General features: G+C 42.7%; 2 protein-coding genes across 6 annotated transcripts in view; one reads left to right on the forward strand and one right to left on the reverse strand.

The window, feature by feature from the left end:
* PDS5B (PDS5 cohesin associated factor B) overlaps positions 1-556 on the reverse strand; it is a 99,738-nt gene extending 99,182 nt beyond the window's left edge. For all 3 annotated transcript variants that reach the window (XM_042838903.1, XM_042838904.1, XM_042838902.1), the window contains exon 1: positions 477-556. The gene's annotated coding sequence lies outside the window, so the exon portion shown is untranslated. The remainder of the gene's footprint in view (positions 1-476) is intronic.
* Positions 557-11,073: 10,517 nt separating this feature from the next.
* The window catches only part of LOC122171265, a 44,055-nt gene continuing 33,532 nt past the window's right edge, over positions 11,074-21,596 (forward strand). Inside the window, exons 1-2 of one of the 3 annotated variants that reach the window (XR_006171941.1) lie at positions 11,074-11,351; positions 13,902-15,319. Coding sequence is in view for 1 of the 3 variants with exons in the window: in XM_042838689.1 (XP_042694623.1) it covers positions 13,902-15,319 (1,418 nt within the window). In the remaining 2 variants the exon portion in view is untranslated. Of the gene's footprint in view, positions 11,352-12,811; positions 12,918-13,901; positions 15,320-21,596 lie in introns of those variants that run through there. The other 2 variants (XM_042838689.1, XR_006171942.1) reach the window with 2 other exon arrangements.

Below are 21,596 nucleotides of genomic sequence, written 5' to 3' on the forward strand. Positions count from 1 at the left end.
CGCGGGTTCTCTCTGCCGAGAGCCGGAGCCGCGGGCGCAGCCCGGGCGGGCGGTGAGGGGCAGGGAGGGGACAGCCGGCCTCCCGCCGCCATCCCCCGCCGGGCCACCCGGGGAGGGCGCGGGGGGCACCGGAGGGCGACCCCGGGCCCCAGAGCACCCCGGCCAAGGTCAGCCCCCCGCAGGGCCCCGCCGCGCCCCGGGGGCTGGGGGTGGCGGGGGGAGTAAGGGGGGTAGGAAGGGGGCGGCAAATTTAATTTGCGACGGCGGCCACGGGGAAGGGGGGGGGAGGGGAGCAGCCCCGCGGAGAGCTGGGGGGGATGGGGGTTCGGCCGCGGGGAGCCCTCGCCCCGCTCCTCCTCAGGCGCTGCCCGCGAAGCGCAGTCCGAGTTGCCGCCCCCCGCCCCCGCCGCAGAGAAGGGAAAATGGAGCGGCGGACGGGGTGGGGGTGCGCGCGGTCGCAGAGCCGGGCTCCTTACCCCGCCGCAACCGCCTCTCGTCGCTGGTCCCAGGCGGGTCCGCTCCGCGCTGCCGCCGCTCCGGGCTCGGAGAGGAGCTGCCGCCGTCGCCGCAGCCAATCGCCTCTAACCCCCTCCCCTTCCGCAGCTCGCCCCGGTCCCCCTGTCGGCTTCAAAATGGCGCCAACTTGTCTCCGGCTGCTCCAATGGAACCGCGGGGGAAGCGAGCGGGCCCAGAGCCGGGCAGCGGCGGGGCAGCAGCGCCCCCTGCCGGCCAGTACCGCCGCCGCCGCCGCTCCACCGGCCCGCGCTCCGCGAACGGCCCCGGCCCTGCCGCGCTCCGCCTGCAGGAGAGAGCAACGGGGAAGCCCCGTCCCTGTTCTGCAGCCCGAGGCGGCCCGTGACTCCCCAGAGCGGGTCAGCACGGCGCTCGGCAATCCCGGCTGAAGGCGGACGAGCGGCGTTTGGGAAACCGACCCGGGATTTCCAGGGTCCTGAGGTCGACGGAGCGGCACCGCGGGGGCACCGCGGGCAGGGACGGAGCCACGGCTCCAACGGGGAGAGCTCCGCTGTCCGTGGTGAGCCTTCACCTGGTGATCGCTGCGTAATACGAAATTAGTAAAATCAGTATTTTCCACGGACTGTGAAGGAATCGGTGTAAAACCATAAGGGGTAAAGTCCCTTCGCTGCGGGGAAGGAGCAGAAAAAGCAGCGGCAGCGCTCAGCAAACCTTTCGGTTTGGCTTCAGCGAGCACAACGGCTTCACAGGCATCCTCACAGGAAAACGTGAACCGAACAGTGATGCAATTCTCCCCACTGCTACCGATGAAGTGCTGCGCTTGGAAATGACACCCGGGGAGAAAGCAGAAGTGCTGAAAGTGTTCGGATTCCAAAGGCGGGAACGCTGCTCTCAGCAGAGCCACCGGGAACGGCCTGGGGCTGTGTCTGCTGTGGGCACCGATGATAAGGACTGCAGAGGCAGAGGTGCTCTCGCTGCTGCTCCAAATTCTTAACTAAGCTCCCTGGAGCTCCTGACCACACCAGCACACTGTCATCAGCACGGCTGGTTTTAAGCTAACATCCTCATCCCTTGACAGAGGCTTTGTCGGCGGCCGTGCCAGGACTGTCTGCAAACTGTGCAGCACTTGCACAAACCTGAAAAGCCAAATTTTCACATGGCGCTGAAACGACCGAGGAGCGTGTCTGGTTATGGAAGCAGCCGTCGTGCTGCCACACTGTTTGCAGGCATTTTTATTGTGGAAGGGCTTAGGGCAGCACCTCACACTCCAGCTCCCAACAGGAGGAGGTCTGGCGCTGAGTGCTGGGAGGGGAACACGCTCAGAAAGTCCGGTCTTCATCCGGACCACTTCAGCATTTCGGAACGCAACCTTCTGGAGAAGACGCTCCCTTCCTTTCCTAGTTCCCTTCCATCGGACAGAACCGGGACGCCGCCTTCAGCAGCGCGTTCCATTCAGTCCCGATCTCGCTCATCCCGGCGGCAGTACCGCGCTCAGCCCTCACGGGGGAGCCCGTCCGACGCCGCTCCGCCGCCCTCAACCCTCCCTCCGCGCCCGGGGCCGCTTGGCGCGCAAGGAGGTGACAGCGGCCGTGGGGCCGTCAGGAGGCGCCGCGAGGCCGCGGTTCGAGCACAGGAGGCAGCGCGGGCAGCACGAGGGAGGAGGTCCTTCAGTGCTCCTGGGCATGTTGAACGGCGGGTTTCTTCAGAAAACGCTTTTGGAAAGTGTTACGGGCCGATATTCGATGTGAAGGAGGGTAAAACGAGAGCCCTCTTGGTGCAGTCCTGAAATAAAACTGCCACGCTATGCGACCTGCTTGAGCATGGGCTGTGGTCCTGAGGGTGGGCTCAGAATCGTAGAGTCGTTAAGGCTGGAAAAGACTTCTAAGATCATCAAGTCCAACCGCCAGCCCACCCCAACCATGCCCACTGACCATGTCCCTCAGTGCCACATCCACACGGCTCCTGAACGCCTCCCAGGGACAGACTGCACCACCTCCCTGCCTCACCACTCCTGAGAAGAATCTCTTCCTAATATACGACCTGAAATGTCACATCTCACAAGGATGACTGGTAGCAGGATTCTTTTTACTGGTTCTGCCGCCATCTAAAAGCACAGACAAAAGTAAAGATAAATGTATGATGTTACAGAAACTTGAGAAAGATTAGAAATGCCTGTACAAAGCATGTGTTTAACTTACAGCATAACATACAGAAAGCCAGCACCACACAGTTCTCAGGACCAGGTCTTTTACACAGTATGTGTTTGTTGAAGGCACTGTTTACATCTCAGTGTTCCAGGGATGATGATGGAAATCCCAAAGACAATCTTTCCGAGCTGTGTTCTTCTCACAACTGTGTGTAAAAACACGGTAAGAAAACTGCAGAGTACAAAGGATGCTCTGTGCCTTAGTTACAGAAATATACATGAAGATGCCCTTCTGGGTCAGATCAGCAGTCCATCTTGTTCACAATTTGATAAGCAGCAGTGGCACAGTTGGCAACATAGCACTGCCAAAGAGGCTGATGCCTTGCACCTCCAGTTCAATTTTTTTCCAATGCAGGGAACTTAAATGCACAATTTGAGATTGCCATATTCCCCTGTATAAAACAAAAATAACAGCAAAAGAGATATTACACAGGGAGACTTGCCTATTCTCTGTCCATCATGCACTGCAAGCATTAACAATTGCTGCAACAGAGATGCTACATCTGCTTTGTACATAGATGGCAAATATTCACCAATTCCCTTTAGAACCTCTTTATGGACCTGTTGTCTACCTTTATGTGCCTGCTAATGCTGCGTATTTTCCACCCTGCTTAGGCAGCAGATTCCCAAAGCTCATTGCACACTGGGCTAAGAAACATATTTTGCATTCAGCTTAAGTAGAGCTTTTCTCAACTGTAAAATTTGATTGTATCTCTTAGCATTGTCTTCTTATAACCAAAATCCAAGCCCCTTTGGGTTTTCTTTTCTTTTCTTTTCTTTTCTTTTCTTTTCTTTTCTTTTCTTTTTTCTTTTTTTTTTTTCCAGTGTGAATAGGAGTAGAAGCAGCAACTGTCAATGTAACATCACCACAAGAAGATTCACTAAACATTTTTGCTGAGTCTCATAAATCATTATAGTAATACTGAGGCATCTGCACATATGAATCTCTTTGCATTTTTTGCCTTTAGGTCCTTCTGTTGCTTTCATTCATTAACTTGAACTAGAGAACTGCATGAAGGCTCTCCAAATTTAAGGTATTTCAGAACAGGTTGTGGATGCCCCCTCCCTGAAGGCATTCAAGGCCAGACTGGATGGGGCTGTGAGCAATCTGGTCTAGAAGGGGGTGTCCCTGCCTATAGCAGGGGGTTGGAACTAGATGGTCTTAAAGGTCCCTTCCAACCCAAACAGTTCTATGATTCTATGATTCTGTAACAGAATAGGAGAACACTACTTTACCAGTCATAGCTTTGTTTACCCAGAGTGGTGAGGTGCTGGAACAGGCTGCCCAGAGAGGTTGTGGATGCCCCGTCCTTGGAGGTGTTCAAGGCCAGGTTGGATGGGGCCCTGGGCAGCCTGGTTTAGCATTAAATGTGGAGGTTGGTGGCCTTGCATGTGGCAGGGGGGTTGGAGATTCATGAGCCTTGAGGTCCCTTCTAACCCTGGCCATTCTGTGATTCTGTGATTCTGTTTAATGAAGAGCTGTAATTTGTAACTACAGGACTAATGGATGGGGATCATGGGAAGAGAGCTGACAGCTGAGAAATGGCACAGACTTTCAAGACACCTCAGTACAGCATGCCTCTGTGGGATGAAGGAAAGTTGCGAGGAACTTGGCCTTAGAAAGGCTCACTGCTGTAGACCTTAGCAATCCCTCCTGATTTGTCACACTGAAATATTAAAATTGCTTGACACAGTAATTGCATAGTCCCAGGGGAAAAAAACAAAAACAAAAACAAAAAACGGAGAGAGAAAAATCAGAAAAAAAACTTTATTATTATTATTATTATTATTATTATTATTCAGATGGGAGGGAGCTGCACAACAGAGACCAAAGACTCCTGCTTTTGACAGAAAATGAGTTAGTTGTTCTATCAGCTTCCATATTTACAGATTGCTTCAGAGTAACTGTTGAGCAAATCCTTCCGTGCAGATATCATTGGAGTCTGAAAAAGGGCCAGCAGAACTAACAGAGTATTTGAATGAAAGCCAACTGACATTTTTTTAAATTTCTAACATTAAAGGGCAATATTTCCCCCTTTTTTTTTTTACCATGTTTATCTGAACTCTCTTTCTTAATGTAGCAGGTTTGTGAAAAGGATACTTTTGTTTCCAGCACAGGCATAGTCAATTTTCCCTTCTGTTTCTCCACTACAACTCTAGAACAACTGCATCAAAATATTTTACTAGAAAAACAACTCAAATGGCTTACATTCCATTTCTGTACTAAGCCCTTCACACCAATAAGGTTTTTGCCACATAGGAGGCTGAGTTAATGCCTATACACTGTTTCTACTTGCAAGCGAAGTGATTTGCTTCAAAGACAAAAAAATAACTGGTTGGGTTCTTGAATTGAATAACTGAAGTTACTATGAACGCGAGTTACTTTGCAACTAATTTTAGTATCTCATATGTCTCAAGTAGGCCACATGGAAACAGTGACTTAAGATGACTGGAATTTTAGACTCATGCTGCGAGCTCTGTTGCCAACATTGTCTCTTGTAAACAAAAATCAAAAAGCTGAATAGGACACAGTGATGCTCAGAAGGTATCTTTAACAAATATACAGCACTAATTCTGGAGTTTAGTAAGTAAAACTTTAATATTAATGCCCACTAGTCTGACTGTCAAATATATCTACCTGCACCTGTCTTGTTTTGCCAGAAAAAACACAGGAGTCTGTAATTAGTCTGTGATATTTTATTATTTAAAAAAAAAAGTGAAGGAGTGAAGGTGAGATGTTACTTACCAGGACAATGACCAAAGGAAGCATTTCACACCATCCCTTTCTCATGTAACTAGTTAACATCTATAGCAGTACACTACGAAGATTAAATGACTTAAAGGAAGTCTTTCTATTAAAACAGTAACTACTGTGGCCTCCCTAAACATGCCATCTCCACTTAACTGTAGATATATTTTTATTGCTGACTTCTTCAGATGGGATTCTAAAGACATGTTTGGAAAGAGGGCAATAAAATGTTTCATGTTACACTACATAAGTCGAAAATGTCATTTGCATTGTTAATGTTTCCAACGGAATCTGTCTCTTTACTGCAGTCAGGATTTGTGCTTTATTTTGGTACCAACTAGTGCATCTTTTCTGCTTCAGCTACACAGTCTAATCATCTTGCTGCCTGATAGAATTAATACACAAACGTTTAAGGCTTCTAATACCATGTAAGTGTGTTGCTTTTGTTGTTGCTTTGTTTATTGCTGTTGTTTGTTTTACATCCTACTGTGGTTTAACTTAGTTTTGTTACCAAATGTCATGGAATCTTTTTGCTAACCATTGTCCACGCCAACTATTAGTATAACATATGCTTACAACTAATGTCACCTCGTGCAGACAGTACCTAAAAGCTCACAGTAGTTAGAAACATATATATATATACATATTCCTCTCTTAATGCCTTGCTGACAGTACAGAATTAGTATTTTGGGAGTCTGCACCAGCAGTCTTTCTTTCCCTGATGATAGCTCAGTTTGTCAGTGAATTAAATCACTTTCTCCTCTGAGATACCTTTAATTGATTTAAATGCTTTCCACACTTAATCAAGATGTAGGATGGGAGGTAGGAAAGGAGATTGCATAATCTAACTATTCTTAAGCAATGCTTTTAGTGTGACAAAATGGGGAAAATATTCAAGAGGTAAATGCTTTTACTGTAAGTTGTATCTGAAAGGTAAAAATTTCAGTTGTTAAACCTCAAGTATTCAAATAAAAGTAATTTCAAGTAACAACTGTGCACGTATTCTACAAAACAATGGGGATGTCAACTTCATAAATATTTTGCACTACACTTCTATAGCATTTTATCATCTGTTCCTCTCCCATGAGTGACTAATGTATTAAGCATTAAATACTTAAATATATTCTGCTGGGAAAATGCTGGGTATTTTTCAGTTGCTCATTTTTTCCTACTCACACATTTTCCTTTGACCATTCCACTGTCTGTCCACTACTGAAAGCTACCTCTTTTAATGTCTCATTGAATTTAAGCCCACTGAAAGCATTATACTCCTTTTCCTCCAATTTTTATTTAAATTTGAGATGCTATTTAGATAGGCTTGCAGACTAAGCAGTGCCTGGATCTTCATCTTAAGTGTCTCTTCCCAGAAGCTCCTCTTACTCTGCTTTGAAACACAAGAATTGTTTGGAATCATGTTTTTCTTGGTCTGCTTCCCCCTAACATTCACAACTTATAAACTCAGCTTTACCTCAGGCCAGCAGCTGTTACATTTTCTAAAGCACTGTCCTTTGAAACAAGGGCTAAAATGTACATTTCTGCTAGCTTTCTTGTGCTATAGTGCTTCAGCTCTAACTCACAGATCCAGTCTTCTACTGTCAAGAAAAATCTATCTTGCAGATTTCCCCTCAAAAAAAAAAAAAAAAAAAAAAAAATTAAATCAAAGATTTTAAAAATTTCCAAAATAAACTAATGAGATATTCCTTTTGCTTTTCTTCTCTAGTGTTTCTTGTGTCCAAAAGGGCTCCTCTTAACCAAGAAGGAAACCAAATAACAATATTCAAATGACAAACTACTTTTATCATAGAGAAAAGAAGCACTAGCCATGCCTTAAACAACACTTACTGGAATGTATTACATGCTCCAGAAAGTACTCCTATCTCCCCAAAACAGCAGGTAAACAGATGGGGCATTATCCAAACTATAAAACAGAATTCCTATGTTAATTCTCAGGCTGAAATTTGAAAATTCAAAATTCTTTACTGGTGGAAATTAACAAGCCAAAAACTATTCCTGTTTCGTTTTGTTTTACTCAAATGTTGAACTGTCATTTACAGATCAGCATATTTTGCTGTATAAATGTTTCAGAAAACTGTTTGCTGAGCAATACTCCTGTAGTGTTGATGTTCACCAGGATTCCTCTCTATAGTTTGATTTAAATTCAAAGACTTACGCAAGACTGTTTCCTAAATAACCTTGAAGCCTCATTTTTTTCTGAATAGATGTAGAGAATCACAGAGTGGCAGGACAAACTAAGACACAAGGTTCTTTAGAAAGAGACAAATATATCTGTAAGTAGTTCTGTTGAACTCAAATGCATGTCTTATTAAAATGTGATTAGTAGAACAGGATCATGAGGAGAAAAAAAGGAGGACTCTGCTAAATCTAATAACAAAATCATGCCAAAAGACTTAAACGACTGAACTATCTATCATTCTATATTAACCCTTAACTAAAAATTAAAAATTAAAAATTAATGTCAAGTAGAGCCTTCTGGATATTTCTCTTGATTTTTTTCCCTTGTGATTACAGCTTGAGTCCGATTGTCTTGTCTCATAATTGTCTAATCTTTTCTATCAAAGGGTAGAAAACAGAAATGTATTGTTTTGCCAACAGTTAATTTTTGGACTAATATTTTTCATGCCAGCTACTTTCTTCACGCTTAATTATTGGGAAGTCTTATCTAAAATGTTTCTAGAAACAAATTCAAGGCAAGTCTTTCTTCACAGAAAAAAAACATGCTTTTTATTAAAAATACCTAGTGCTCTTCCTTTAATGGAACGGGAATTAGACTAGTCTGAACAATATTCCAGCATATCCAAACTTGCTCATTACAAACAGTCTCTGCAAAGACTTAAAGGTGTCCATGTCTCACTGCCTCTGTGCAAACTGACTCTACTTGAGAGCTGAGAAACTGAGTACTTTTTTTTTTTTCTGTAGTTTCCCCTCAGCAACTGGATGCCACCGTGGTGCCACATTTCAGACTAGCAGAAGATAAAGTTGGTGCATTAGTGTTTTGCAGGAAAGTGACACAAAATAGAACGAAGAATCTGAATGAAACAGAAAGTGAGGGAAAGGGGAAAAAAGACCAGCACTGGTAGAAGGAAGTGATACAGCACTATGGGATGCAAATGATTAATGAGAAACAGGCAAGAAGCAAGATTATATTGGAAATTAACACAAGAGGTGGAGTCACAGCAGGTAGCACTACTGCAGTACAACAGTTACAAGAAGGTGCTGGAAGTGTCACGTTAGTAATTCATGAGGTATCACAGTGAAACTGATTCTAACAGCTGAATGCAGCTGAACGGAGGGGTCCCCCATACTCTCTCCAGCTACATGTTCCCATTCCTCCCCCTGCTCTGGACAGACTTGGGCCACAAGTGATGAGCCAACACATGAGCACTGCGACTCTCAGTGGCCAAACAACAGAAGCTAATACACTCAAGGAAGCAGAGCAGCATATGGACAAGCCCAAGTGTGGGAAGGGGGTAGCAGGAAAACCTCTTCTGACAGTAGCTGTTATCATAAGTTACTGGTAATTTGAAATTGCGCTCCCAGACGTGTTTTCCTATGTAACATGAAATTGAGCTCAGCAGAAGAATGTTGCACTGTAACTGTACTGTAACTACTTACTTTGATGATCTGTGTCATGGGTACTGGTAAACCATGATAACTGGTAATCAAGACATCCTCCAGAATAGGCAGTTGCCTTCTTCTCATAACTAAAGAAATAAAATGCAAAACTACTCTGAGAAAATGTTTCATTTGCAAGTTTAAACATTAAAGTTACATAATGTCAAGTTACATATCTTTTATTTCAGACTGAACCTTATTCATTTCCCTTACGTGTACAAATTATGATGGTACCTCTAATATTCAAATCAACCCAAACTTATGAGTCTTTAAACATTATGGCAATAACGATTATACAAAGTGGAATTTTTCCTTTTCACTCTTCTGTTAGATCAATTAAAGACAACATTTCACCAAGTAGTACTGAGGTGTTGGCATAGATGTCAAGGAATTTCTGATTAGTCCTGAACAAGTCAGGACTTCCACTCTACTTTTAACCCCCTATCAGCTTATCCTGCTGATGTTCTTGATGGAACTTCTTTAACAATCTAGAGTACCTCAGAATCCTAGGAGAATCATTTGTAGCTTTGTCTGACATAGGTATAACATCTTCCCTATGAAATCACAGAATCACAGAGGTGTAGGGGTTGGAAGGGATTTCTGGGAATGACAAAGTTCAACTCCCCGCTAAAGCAGCTTCCCTACAGTAGGTTGCACAGGAAAGCATCTAGGTGGGTGATACCTGTAGCAGCTGTAATATCATCAGGGAAACATTTTATTACACCCGGTGAAGTAAAAAAAAAATATCTGATGTCAGTTGCAATGCGTGGCTTATTTAATTATATACATGAGTACTGGGAGAATTTCCCAAATGAAATACACCTGAGACAATCACTAGACACACACCATGAAGTGCTTGAGAGCTTTGATCTACAGGCACTATCTTCAAAAGGCCAGAGGACCCTCTCATTCTGTGCAAATGGTTAACTCACAATTTTCTCTCTCTCTCCTTTTTTTTTTTGTGATTTAGCTCGCATAGAGGCAACGTCTTTTCCAACCTTGGTGATTCTATGATTCTAGAGAAGCTCATAACTATTATTTTAGATAAGAAATAGATCTTTTCCTTAGGATTATGCAATCAAGACTCCTCTAAGAAATCAATCATCTTGGTCACAAAACCTTTTTGAACAATAAATTTAAGGACTACTCATTACTTTTTAGATAATCTCATACAAAGCATAGAATAAAGCATATTAATAAACATAAAATATAAATATAAATATAAATAAAGTCCTTGTATTCCCAAAAATACTTGAGTTAGAACTAGTCCATCTAACCACAGTAACACACTCCTTTGTATATGCTGTAACTATCCATTTTTCTTTCAGAAACAAAGGTCAGTTTTTTCTCTTTTTCCTTTTTTCCTATTTCCCTTCCTGAAAGAACTCCCCATGGTAGAAATGACCAGATCCTTCTGATTTTCTCTTTAATTCAAAATTGCTGCAGAATTTGTCTGCTCGACTCTTTTGTCCAAAATATGGAACAAAACTCAGGCCCCAGTGACACAAGAAAGACCACCACCAAGCACTGCACTGCTCCTGATTCCCACAGGAATTCACACACTGCTTTTCCAGTCAGGAATGGCAGGAAAAGGCTCTGCCTTAGAAGAAGCTACACACAGATTTCCCAGGTCTGGTAGCACGTGGGCAATACCTACACAACTACTGCAGCACTAAAGCTATGATTTTAGCATTCAGGAGTTTTGTTCTGTGCTTACAGCAGCTGATTTTTTTGTTTTCTTTTTTTCTTTTTCTAGGAATAAACACCAGATGTTTCGATATCAATACGAACTTGCCCATTTTTGGGCAGTGCAGCCAAGGCTGAGAATACCTAAAATCCACTGACCCGGGCTGGCTTTGAGAATTCTCCCCCAGGGGGAAGGAACGGGGTGCACACAGACAACCCCACGTCACTCCACCAGCACACAGCAACCGACCCGGAGCACCGCCCCTGCCCTCACGCCGGGACTCCGGGCGCACCTCGGACAAGAGCCGCCTTTCACCGAGAGCGGCCCGAATCCCGCCCACAGCACTAACTGCCCGCTCACTGCCCGCTGAGCGACGGTCCACCCCCCCGCCACCGAGGGCATTCTGTGAGATGTAGTCCTGCGCCCTACGGGGCGCAACTACGAGTCCCAGAGCGAGCCGCGGTGAGGAGAGCAGGGGAGGCGGAGTCGGCGCCATTTTGAGAGTGAGGGATTGCCCTCCGTTCCCATCCCCCACCGCCGGCCGGGGGTGCGTCGCTCGCCGGGACGGCGGAAGACGGGCTGGCGGGCGCTCGTGTCTTGAGGTTGGTTTCCTGATCCGTATGCGGGTGAGGGGGAGCGAAGGGTCAGTGGGGGAAGGTGGGCGCGGGTGCCAGGAGGCCGGCTGGGGATGGGGGAAGGTGGCGGCTGGCGGGCGGTACCCCACGCCTCCCGAGCGCTGCTGCTCCCGGCCCGGCCGTGCGGTGCGTCCGTGAGCGAGAAGGGCTCGGAGCGCTGCCTCCTCCATGCCCGAACGGGCAGATCCGGGCCTTCGCCTGATCTTCAGCCTCTGCCACATGCGTCCTCTTTTTTTGCGTTAGTGAATTTATTGTAGACGTGGAGCTTAAGGCCGTCGGTTAATTGCTGGAGGTGTTTGGCAGGTCGAAGTGATGACATGGCGTTGTAAGCACTGCCAAGTGGATCGTGTGTGCAGCTCGGGTTCGATGCTTCCAACCGTATCTTCAGTGCCACGGAGCTATCAGGCTTCCCAGGGCAGAGATCACGACCTTAAGCTGCTGGAGTTCAGGCAGTGTTTGGACGGTGCTCTCAGATATATGGCCTGGTTTTGGGGTGATCCTGTGTGGAGCCGGGAGTTGAACTCAGCGGTCCTTGTGGGGCCCTTCCGACTCAGGATATTCTGTGGTTCTATTTTGTCTCCTTCGAAAGGCAAGACTGTAAGGTAGATTGCGCTTTGTCAGTATGTACATGCTCTGACCGTGCTGGTGGAAATGTTTTTACATGCAGTTTATCTTTCCCTAATGTTATCTGAGCACGCCTGCTGAAGATTAGAAAGGAGTATTTCTTGTGTGGGACAGTCACACAGCAGTCTCCATCATGAGAGAAATTCTCATGCAGCAGGTAGCTCACATGGTCCTTTACTTTAATTTCACATAAGAATATGTGCATGCCTTGCTTAAGCCCCATTCCACAAGTGAGATGAGAATAGAAATGAGAGTAAAGCAGCTTTTCACTGTATCACAGAATTGTAGGGATTGGAAGGAACCTCTGGAGATCATTGAGTCCAATGCCCGCACTAAAGCAGGTCCTCTAGAGCAGGTTGCAGTGTTTCTGAGTAGAGATAAAGTAACATTTTTGAGTAGTTGGGGGATATAGGCATATATTATACTTGCTTTCCAATTTGCCAAAAGGGGGAACTGAAAAGGAGGAGATGTGTGAGAAGCAATGTGCGAGTCTTGAGAGATGGAGAGAGTGGTATCCAGAGCAGCATCCCAGTAATACCAAGGAATATTGTCATGCGTGGCTATGTTTTTCCACCACATGGCAGTAGTGCTATCTTCCAGTTATCAAAATGAAATAGAAACAGTAAAATCTCCTTGGCTTAAGCATTTTCTGACTCTCTTTTTCAATTTTTACAGTAGGTGAGAAAGTGTCCTGATAAACACCTGTCAAGTTTTACACATAAAGTTGAAATGAAGCATATTACTTACGAATCTTCCTTTGATGTTATCTACAGATCCTTTTCAGACAGAGTGAAGGAAGGAAAAAGTTGGTTTTTGTTGGAGATGATGAGCATGTAACATTTGATCAATATTAACTCTTAGAAGGATGAAATATTCCACAGTTGACAGAGTAGGAGAATAAATCCTCTGGTAGGATAAATACTTTCTCATTTAATACTGTGTTTGGTATTCTGGAGGGCTTGCTAAATATACTACTTGGCACTTAATTTGTGATGACTTGCTTTTCACTGCGTTACGTACAGACTTCTAGAGTGCTAAGGAAAATCAAACTATGGATAATGGATGGGGCAATGGTATGACTGCATGTCACACTGATCAGAACTATATGACTTTGTGTTTTTAACTGCTCTCTCTCTAGCTGTCTGTCATTCTGGAACTTACTGCCCCATTCTTAGATTGTAATTCATTTAGTGCTCAGATTAGCTTTTCAGTTTACTTTGAAAGTATGCAGCTGCGTGGTTTTGATACCTAATGAAGGTCTTTACTTGTTCCATAACCAGAAACATAATGTCAGATTGTAAACTTAACTTTAAGCCTTATTTAACCAGTGCCAAGTTAGAGATGCCATCCGATATCTGTTTTATTGGTGTAAAATGAATTAGCTGAGTTCCTGTCGCAGAAAATAATCCCGGTGTCTGAAGTATTTGCATTTTTGTCGGTCGTCTTAGTAGTGATGTTAGGCATTAGTTTGTGCTTTGAAATTTGGCACATGTTAATCCTATCATAGAGATCTGTAATGCTTGGCAGATTAACAGAGGTCAGTGGAGAACAGAAGTTGTTGATTTAACTTATTTTTCAAATATAAAATTCATATGAAGAAAGACTGATTTGTAAATTAAGATACAAAACATGACTGCAAGACTGGTTCAACACTAATGTGTTTCTCATATATAGAGATGTTTAAACAAAATTGCCATGCTACTAAACAAGACTTCCAGTAGGTATTGCCTGCTTTTCTTCTTCTCAGTGCTTGCTTCACATTCAGTTGTGATAGTGGAGATTCTGAAGAAGCACATCATAGGCCTCAGTAACTTGACTTACTTTTTTTTTTTTTTTTTTTACTTTGCTTTAAAATAGTTTGTGTTGATAATGTATTGGTCTTTTTTTCCAAAGATGCTTCATGCTGAAAGTAGAGTAAGGCTGTTGGAGTGTCAGGATGAAATCACAACTGAACCATGTTCTAAAAAGATGAAGTCAACGGAAGGGGCTTTTGAGAACCTCTCTGACTGTGGCAACCAAGGCACTCAAGAAGGGGACCCTGACAGAACCTCCAATGATTTGATACCAGTGTGTGTTTCAGATAATGAAGGGGATAATGAAGTGCAGAAGCAAGAGAAAATACCTATGAATGTCTTTGGAGCAGCGAATGAAGTGCTTCCAGAAGGTAATCTAGAGTTTCATCAAACAGTTGATTCTGTGATTGTGCAGAACATAAATCCTCCATTTGTATCAATAAATGACACTGAGGATGAAGGAAAGGAAGATCCTCTTACTGCGAATGATGTCAATAAAGATAGTACTAAAAATAGTTGCATAGCATTCTCAATAAATAGAAATGAGTCAGATGGAGAGTTTATTACAAGCAAAGAATTTATTGGACCGATTTACAAGCCTGCTGAGTGTAATTCACAGGACCAGTCTGGGAGCTGTGATGAGTATCAAAGCAGTGTGGGAGATGGCACACATGAAAACAGAACTGAAGGAACTGAGACAGAGAAGGTGCCAGCCATTTCTTCTGCTGTATCAGGAATGGATGATGAACTGGACCAGTTCTACAAAGAAATTCACCAGCTGGAAAGTGAAAATTTAAATCTGCTTCAGGAAGAAGAAACTGAAACTTCTCAGGAACAATATTCTGTGTATAATTGCAGTCAAACATCACAAGAGGATTATCAACATGTATTGTTGGACAGCCCACAATCATTTTACAAGAACGGACAATATTTCTTTGGGGAACAGGGAAGTCAGAAAATAAGCAGTGAGCAACAGTTTGTCATGGAAACAAGTGGCTGGAAAACTGAAAATGCCTTTAATGGACAAATAGAGTCTAATTATTCAGTGCCTGAATTCAGACCTGCCTGGCAATCAAGGGAGTCTTTCATAGTACCTCAGGGGCCTCCTCCTCCTAGACTGACCCATCAGGCACATTTTCAGATATTTAATTCCACACAGCAAAAAACAGATGCTTTTCCTTCTCAGAATGATGAACTTTCTTATGAAAATTACTATGGTTACCATGAAGATCGGGATATCAACTGTCATGGTGCAGTGCACGATCAGAGTAGCTACAGTGTTGGTCATACTGATTTCCAAAATACTCAGGTCTTTAGAAATGGAAATAATCACCAGAGTGGACTCCAAAGTAATGGTTTCTGTGAAACCAGAAAAGAGTATTGGGAGGAACCAAAACCTTACAGTGCAGAAGGAATGCATAGATTTTCTTTCCTACCTGAGGAGAGGTTTGATTGTTCACAGAAAGTGCTCCTTATCTTAAGAGGCCTGCCTGGGTCGGGGAAATCAACTCTGTCTCGGTAAGTGACAGGACAGGGGGGAGTGGTTTAGCACTGAGACAGGGGAGGTTTAGGTTAGATATCAGGAGGAAGTTTTTCACCCAGAGGGTGGTGACGCAGTGGAACAGGTTGACCAAGGAGGCTGTGGATGCCCCATCCCTGGAGGCATTCAAGGCCAGGCTGGATGTGGCTCTGGGCAGCCTGGTCTGCTGGTTGGTGACCCTGCACATAGCAGGGGGTTGAAACTCGATGGTCTTTGAGGTCCTTTTCAAGCCATTCTATGATTCTAAGTGAAGGTTTAAAAGTTGGGAAGCTTACTCAGACTAAAAAAAAAAAAAAAGGATTTTTGAAAAGCTTATCAGCAAGCACTTGGCAAAATTTGGTATTTGTAAATTAGGCAATTAAAATGCAGTCATATTGGAATCACACGGTTTGGTTTTTGTTTACATTAGTATGAATTTTGATGAACAGAAGCTGTTTTATGTTAATTTTGAAATGTTCTGTGACTTCTATTCTGAAGTTCTCATATGCACTAGTATGTGATGGTCTGCCCCTTTTATTATCAAATTTCTTCATTTAAAAAAAAGTCTTTGGTATAATCCAGCAGGAGTAGTAGCTTTTTATGGCTGTGCAAAAATCTTCAAAGACCATTAGAAGAATTTTGCTTCTCTGGAAGTGTAATCCTTTTCAGTGTACTGGTGAAACAGCATAATCTCATTTGTGTTTTTCATACTAATGTCTGTACGTTTTTTTAATTTGTGAACACACAAGAAAAATGTCATTTTCCCTTAGAAATGTGCTTGTTGAAGTTTCCAGCAGAATTAAAGCCAAGCACAAACTCCAGCTTGGATTTTCACCTTTTTTTGCCTACTGTAGAAAGTGCATAGGTTGATAAAGAACAAAACCACTGTCTGTAGTAAATGAAAACACATTTCTTTTGCACACCGAAGAAGTTACTTTGTTAGTATTTAGTGATTGAGCTTCATCCAGAAACTGCATGTGACAAACAGGACATTGTTTGTGGTTATATTCCCTTGTATGTTAGCAGACTATTAAATAGATACTGTGATTATATTCTTCCTTGTTGTTTGTTTTTGTTCAAAGGAGCAACCTTACTGTCTGCGGGTTTTGATTTTTTTATCCCCAAGTATGTAGGGGGCTGTATCATAGACGAATATCTACTAGAAACTTCTAACATATTTGTATAATTTTAACTCACATTTTCTAGTTACTGATTGTTCTGTTCTGCAAACCTGTATTTTTGAAGCTGAGTGTTAGTATGTGAGTATTATTACAGTAGTTTCTTAAGTATATGAAAGTAACATAGAAAATAATTGAAGTGGAAAAATATTGCTTTATTCAGTGCAGAAACTGGATAGTTTTAAATGTGAGACTATTTAACATTATCTTTTCCATACTTCGCATGATGGATGGCCTTTCAGTCTTTCTCCAAGTATGACAGTCACGTTAGCTGAAAAATCCTAAATATTGTAAGTTTTTTATGAATCTGTATTGATGCTTTTTCATCTCCTTCTTGTCAGATGAATTACTGATTGCATTTAACAGATGGGGAAGTGGGTGCTGTAAGATCAAGGTCAATCATAGTCACTGAATTTGGGTGCAGAATTTGAACTGTGTGGGACTTGTTTGTCACTGTATTGTAATTGCTGTATGCAATTTTGTATGTTCAGAGCTTGGTTTTAATTGTTAATTGCTGCAAAATCGTATTCCAGGGTCTCATATTCCTAAGGGGTGGGATGTGCTGGGGGAAGAAACTAAAAACCAGAATTATATAGCATCTGCAGTGCAGACTAGGACAACAAATGACACCATAGCCTTGTGGTGTCATTAGTACCCATGGTATCTTGGTAGTTGGGCATCTTTAGGAACTTCAAACCTCTGCTGCTTGTGCTAGCAAAATCACTGTATAGATGAAGCTGACATATCTTTATGGATCAGGAATGGCAGGAATTAGTTGCATCTTGCAAGCAAGTTTCCCAAGTCTGTAATGACAGCAAAGCAGTAGTGAGACTCAGGAATCTTGAATTCCAGTCTGCATTTTTGTGCAAACAGTGGATTTGTAAATACAGACACGTTTCCTCCTGCTCCCCAACTTGACACGTCTGTTCTTACTCTTATAATGAGTCTGTGTTTTGTTTTGACTTTGTCATCCCACGTGCTTGACATCAAAGACATGTTTCTTGGAAGGGTCTTTGGGACGTCACCTAAGTCCATCCTTCTGCTTGGAGGTGACTGTCACCATCATTGGATCGGATCAGTCATACTTTTGTCTTGAGAACTTCCATTGGTGTACTGAAGGCTTCTCTGGTGCCTGTAGGTTATATGCCATCTGCTCAGCTCTTTCGTGTTTTTCCAAGTGCCTTTTGAACTAGGAAGCCCCGAACTGAACACAGTGTTTTAGAACTGATAAGCAAGAGGCAGAGGCGGGATCTTCCGTAGATCCACTGTTTTTTCTCCATTGACCACTTTTTCCTAATAAAAAATAGCGTTTGTTCTTCTTTTAATGAGATTGCACCATTGATTCCAGCTTCAGTTTGATATTCACTACATTTTTACATCTTTTCAGTTGGGCTGCTCAACCAGTTACTTTCCATTCTGTACTAATGCATAGGTTCTTTTTGCACCAGATGGAGAGCTCGGCACTTTTCCATGTTGAACTTCACTTAGCCCAGTGCTCAGATTTCTCTGTATCCTCCAGGACACTGAGCCCTAATGTTAGGTACGTCTGTCTTTGCTACCAGTGTGGTGTCAGCTTTAAGTTCTGCCTCATGATCCAGGTTAATGGTGAAGATGCCAAAGACTTGATTTCACTGTCTGTCCTGCTACTCCGCAGGTACTGACTGGAAATGTCAGAAGCCTTAATACATTCAAAGGATATTGCATTCATTGCTCGGCCTCATCCACAAAGCCAGTAGTTTCATCACATAGTACAGTCTGGTCTGGCCACTGAAGTGTGATTTGTCTGTTGTCTACCTTGACTTTTTGTATCGACCTTAATTTCCTTCACATGTTTGGAAGTAGATTCCAACAGAGAGCACTGTGATTTCTCTGGAAGCTGATGTTAGGTGAGGTTGAGCAGCCCAGTTCCCTTGTCTTTCCTGACCTCAAATATGGGCATAGCATTAACCTGTTCCTGGTCACTGGAGACCTCTCGTGATCTCACTGATTTATTACATGCATTATTACATGTGTAGGTAGTTGCAGTATAATATCTCTGCTTCTGCCCTAAAATTCTAAGTGGATTTCTTGGTTCAGTCTTTCTCTCTTTTCTTCTTAGGATTACCTTGTCCCTGTGTCAGCTGCTGATGTGGTCTCATTCCCAGGTTAATTGTACTGATCTCTTTGTTGTACTTCACTCTTTTGCCTTGCCCCTGTTTCTTCTGGTGACAGCTGTGAGTTGCTTATTGCAATTTGTACCGCTATGCTTCCTAAGTCCTTCCCATTTTAGGCCAGTTTTCTTCCTTCTCTTGCTGTTCTTAATGTTGTGCTGGGAAAAGTGCATTCTCATAATGCACTGCATTGGTTGGTGCTAATCCAGATTGCTTCAACTGCAGAAATGCTCTATTCCTGCAGAAGGAATAGAGTTATTGCAGTGGGAATCTTTGCTTTTTCTGCTCTGCTTTGTACAAACCCAAGTGCTTTTTACTTCTGTTTTCTGTGCACTTGGTGTCTTAAAGTCCTGCAACTTAGACGAATTCGGGAGGAAAAAAAATAGGTAGAAGAAAAGCAGATGAACATACTTTGCCAGATAATGCTCCCTCAATCCAAAGCACTTCAGAGAAAAGCTTGGAAAATGCTTTGTTTCCTTTGCTTTGGAAGTGATTTTACAGTTTAGTTAGAAACGTTCTATACCATTTGCCCAGGTGGGTACATAGTGATGGTATCTTTAGTCCAAGTCACAAAAATGTGCTGTAATTTTAAGTAGTTGGTAATGTGATCTTAAGAATGTAAATGCTATGGGAAAAAGATTTAAAAGAAAACTTTGATTTTTTAGGATATTTTGCAAATCAACTTGGCAGCAATTCCAATTTTCCATTCCTCTATAAATAGATCAACGTGAATTTGTGTAAAAGTAGCTTAATGGGGTTGAAAAAACAAATATTGGCATCATTGACAATGTACGTTTGAAATTAAATCTGTTGTTAGGCAATATAAGAGAGTATTCCAGAAAGAGAATACTGCTGCTGGAGTGAAGAGCTTCTGGATCTTGTGAGTGGATGGGTTAAGTAAGTATTTACAGCTGTGGATGGGTTAAATAAGTACTTACAGCTGGGCGTAGAAATATTTTTGTGCTATTGTTTCTAACTCTGTGTTTCTTAAAAAATGCTGCCTGCAATAGTGGTAACAACATCACAGAATCATAGAATGGCCTGGGTTGTAAAGGACCACAATGATCATCTAGTTTCAACCCCCTGCTATGTGCAGGGTCACCAACCAGCAGACCAGGCTGCCCAGAGCCACATCCAGCCTGGCCTTGAATGCCTCCAGGGATGGGGCATCCACAGCCTCCTTGGGCAACCTGTTCCAGTGCGTCACCACCCTCTGGATGGAAAAACTTCCTCCTAATATCTAACCTAAACCTCCCCTGTCTCAATTTAAAGCCATTCTGCCTTGTCTATTCAAATCATTTACATTGATTATTGAATCATTTACAAGTACTATTTAAATAGCTTAGTAGTACTGTAGATTTTTAAAAACTGTTTAGTTACAGTCTTTTTTCCTTGTTTGTATGATGAATTAGATATTTTAAATAATTTGATTCTAAGATATCTTAACTGTAAAATTATTTATCAAGGTAGGCTGACTGGAGTGCAGAGCGTGGAACTGTTTTGAAGAACTGGATTTAAAGCTGGTGCATGGGTGCATGTGGGTATGTCCACGCTGGAAAAAACATGTATTAGTTTGCTGTCTAGTTAATATGAGCACTTGAACTTCCAGATGAGTTTTGTGTGTAGAAATGATAACTTGTATTAGATCAACTAGATTATCTAAAAGAAAACCTAAGTGAGCTGCTGTGATTTTTCTATCTGCTTCAGTGTCACTGTGCTGTTAGACTTGGAGGCGAATGTTCTATTGCAGGGAATGTCCTGTAATTGGATGAAGAGGAGCTGGTTTGCAGTGGTTGGTTATTACTGCAACTTGTGTCACACGTGCACATACCAATGCTACTGATCTGCAGTTTGACTTTCCTGTTAGAGAGTTGTCTTCATTGTTTTTCCTTTCCCACCTCACAGCAGTGGAATCACCTCTTTGTGAGGTTAGATTCATTCTTTGCATAGGTGAGCTTTATTGTTTTATGAGCCTAGGATAAATTTTATTTCCAAATACATCTTGGAAGTGTGTAAATTATTCCATGTGAAGTTGATGTTTTAAGATGTTACAAGTTGAAATAGCACAGCTTCTAAAAGAGATGATTGTTAGACTTTGAAAGTGTTTTTTATGACTTCATGCCAAAGTTATGAAACAGGCTCTGAACATTGGCATCATATTTGAAGCTCTAGTTCATTAGCTCATTACTTGGAGATGGTGTGTGTGTTGTATTTGGGGTAAGGATTCTGTTGTCCTGTCATCTTTGGGAGTCAGTCTGCCTCTGCAGTTACGTAGTTTCAGTTTCATTCTTGTACAGTTCACTGTATTAAATCTGCTAGCTGGTTATATAGGTTCATAAACTGTGGTACATTGTGAGCATTGAGAAATAGTAATAAAGTATTTCAAGAATAAATTGTGTTTATGGGTTTGCAAGATTCCTAACCCCTTGTAGTGTTTCCTTATTGCTAGGACTGTTGTGGTTTGGAAAATACAGAGGAATTTGAGTAAATGAATTACTTTACAGAACTCTGAACAGTTTCTGGAAATGATAATACGCATGAGTGCCCCATTGGTTGCTGTGTGTTCATTCATCAGTCGAAGAATCAGGTCCCAGCTATTAGTTCTTATCTCCTTTATTAAGGAGGGCGGTTCTTATTCTCTGTTACACATGCACATGCATTTGGCACACAAGAAGTGAGTGTAGAAGCTGGATCCAGTTGTTTGGAGCACTATTAGCTGGCAAATTAGAATACTGAAAATAAGAAAATTGGGCCGTGTGTGAAATCCTGGCAAGATAACTTAGGAAATGTGTGTTCCTGTTAAGTGTTTTATGTGAAACAGGAATTGGTATTAGAAGAGAATGCTGGTTTTTATGCTGTATGACTCACTGGTGCCATTTTGTTTATTTGTGCTCTCCTACCAGTAAAATACGCATCCTAACAAAAGGTGAAGACTCAAACAAAAATAC

This window comes from Centrocercus urophasianus, unplaced genomic scaffold (assembly GCF_019232065.1).
Source record: "Centrocercus urophasianus isolate 14NV4802_14NV808 unplaced genomic scaffold, USGS_Curo_1.0 seq_9, whole genome shotgun sequence".
Taxonomy (NCBI): Eukaryota; Metazoa; Chordata; class Aves; order Galliformes; family Phasianidae; genus Centrocercus; species Centrocercus urophasianus.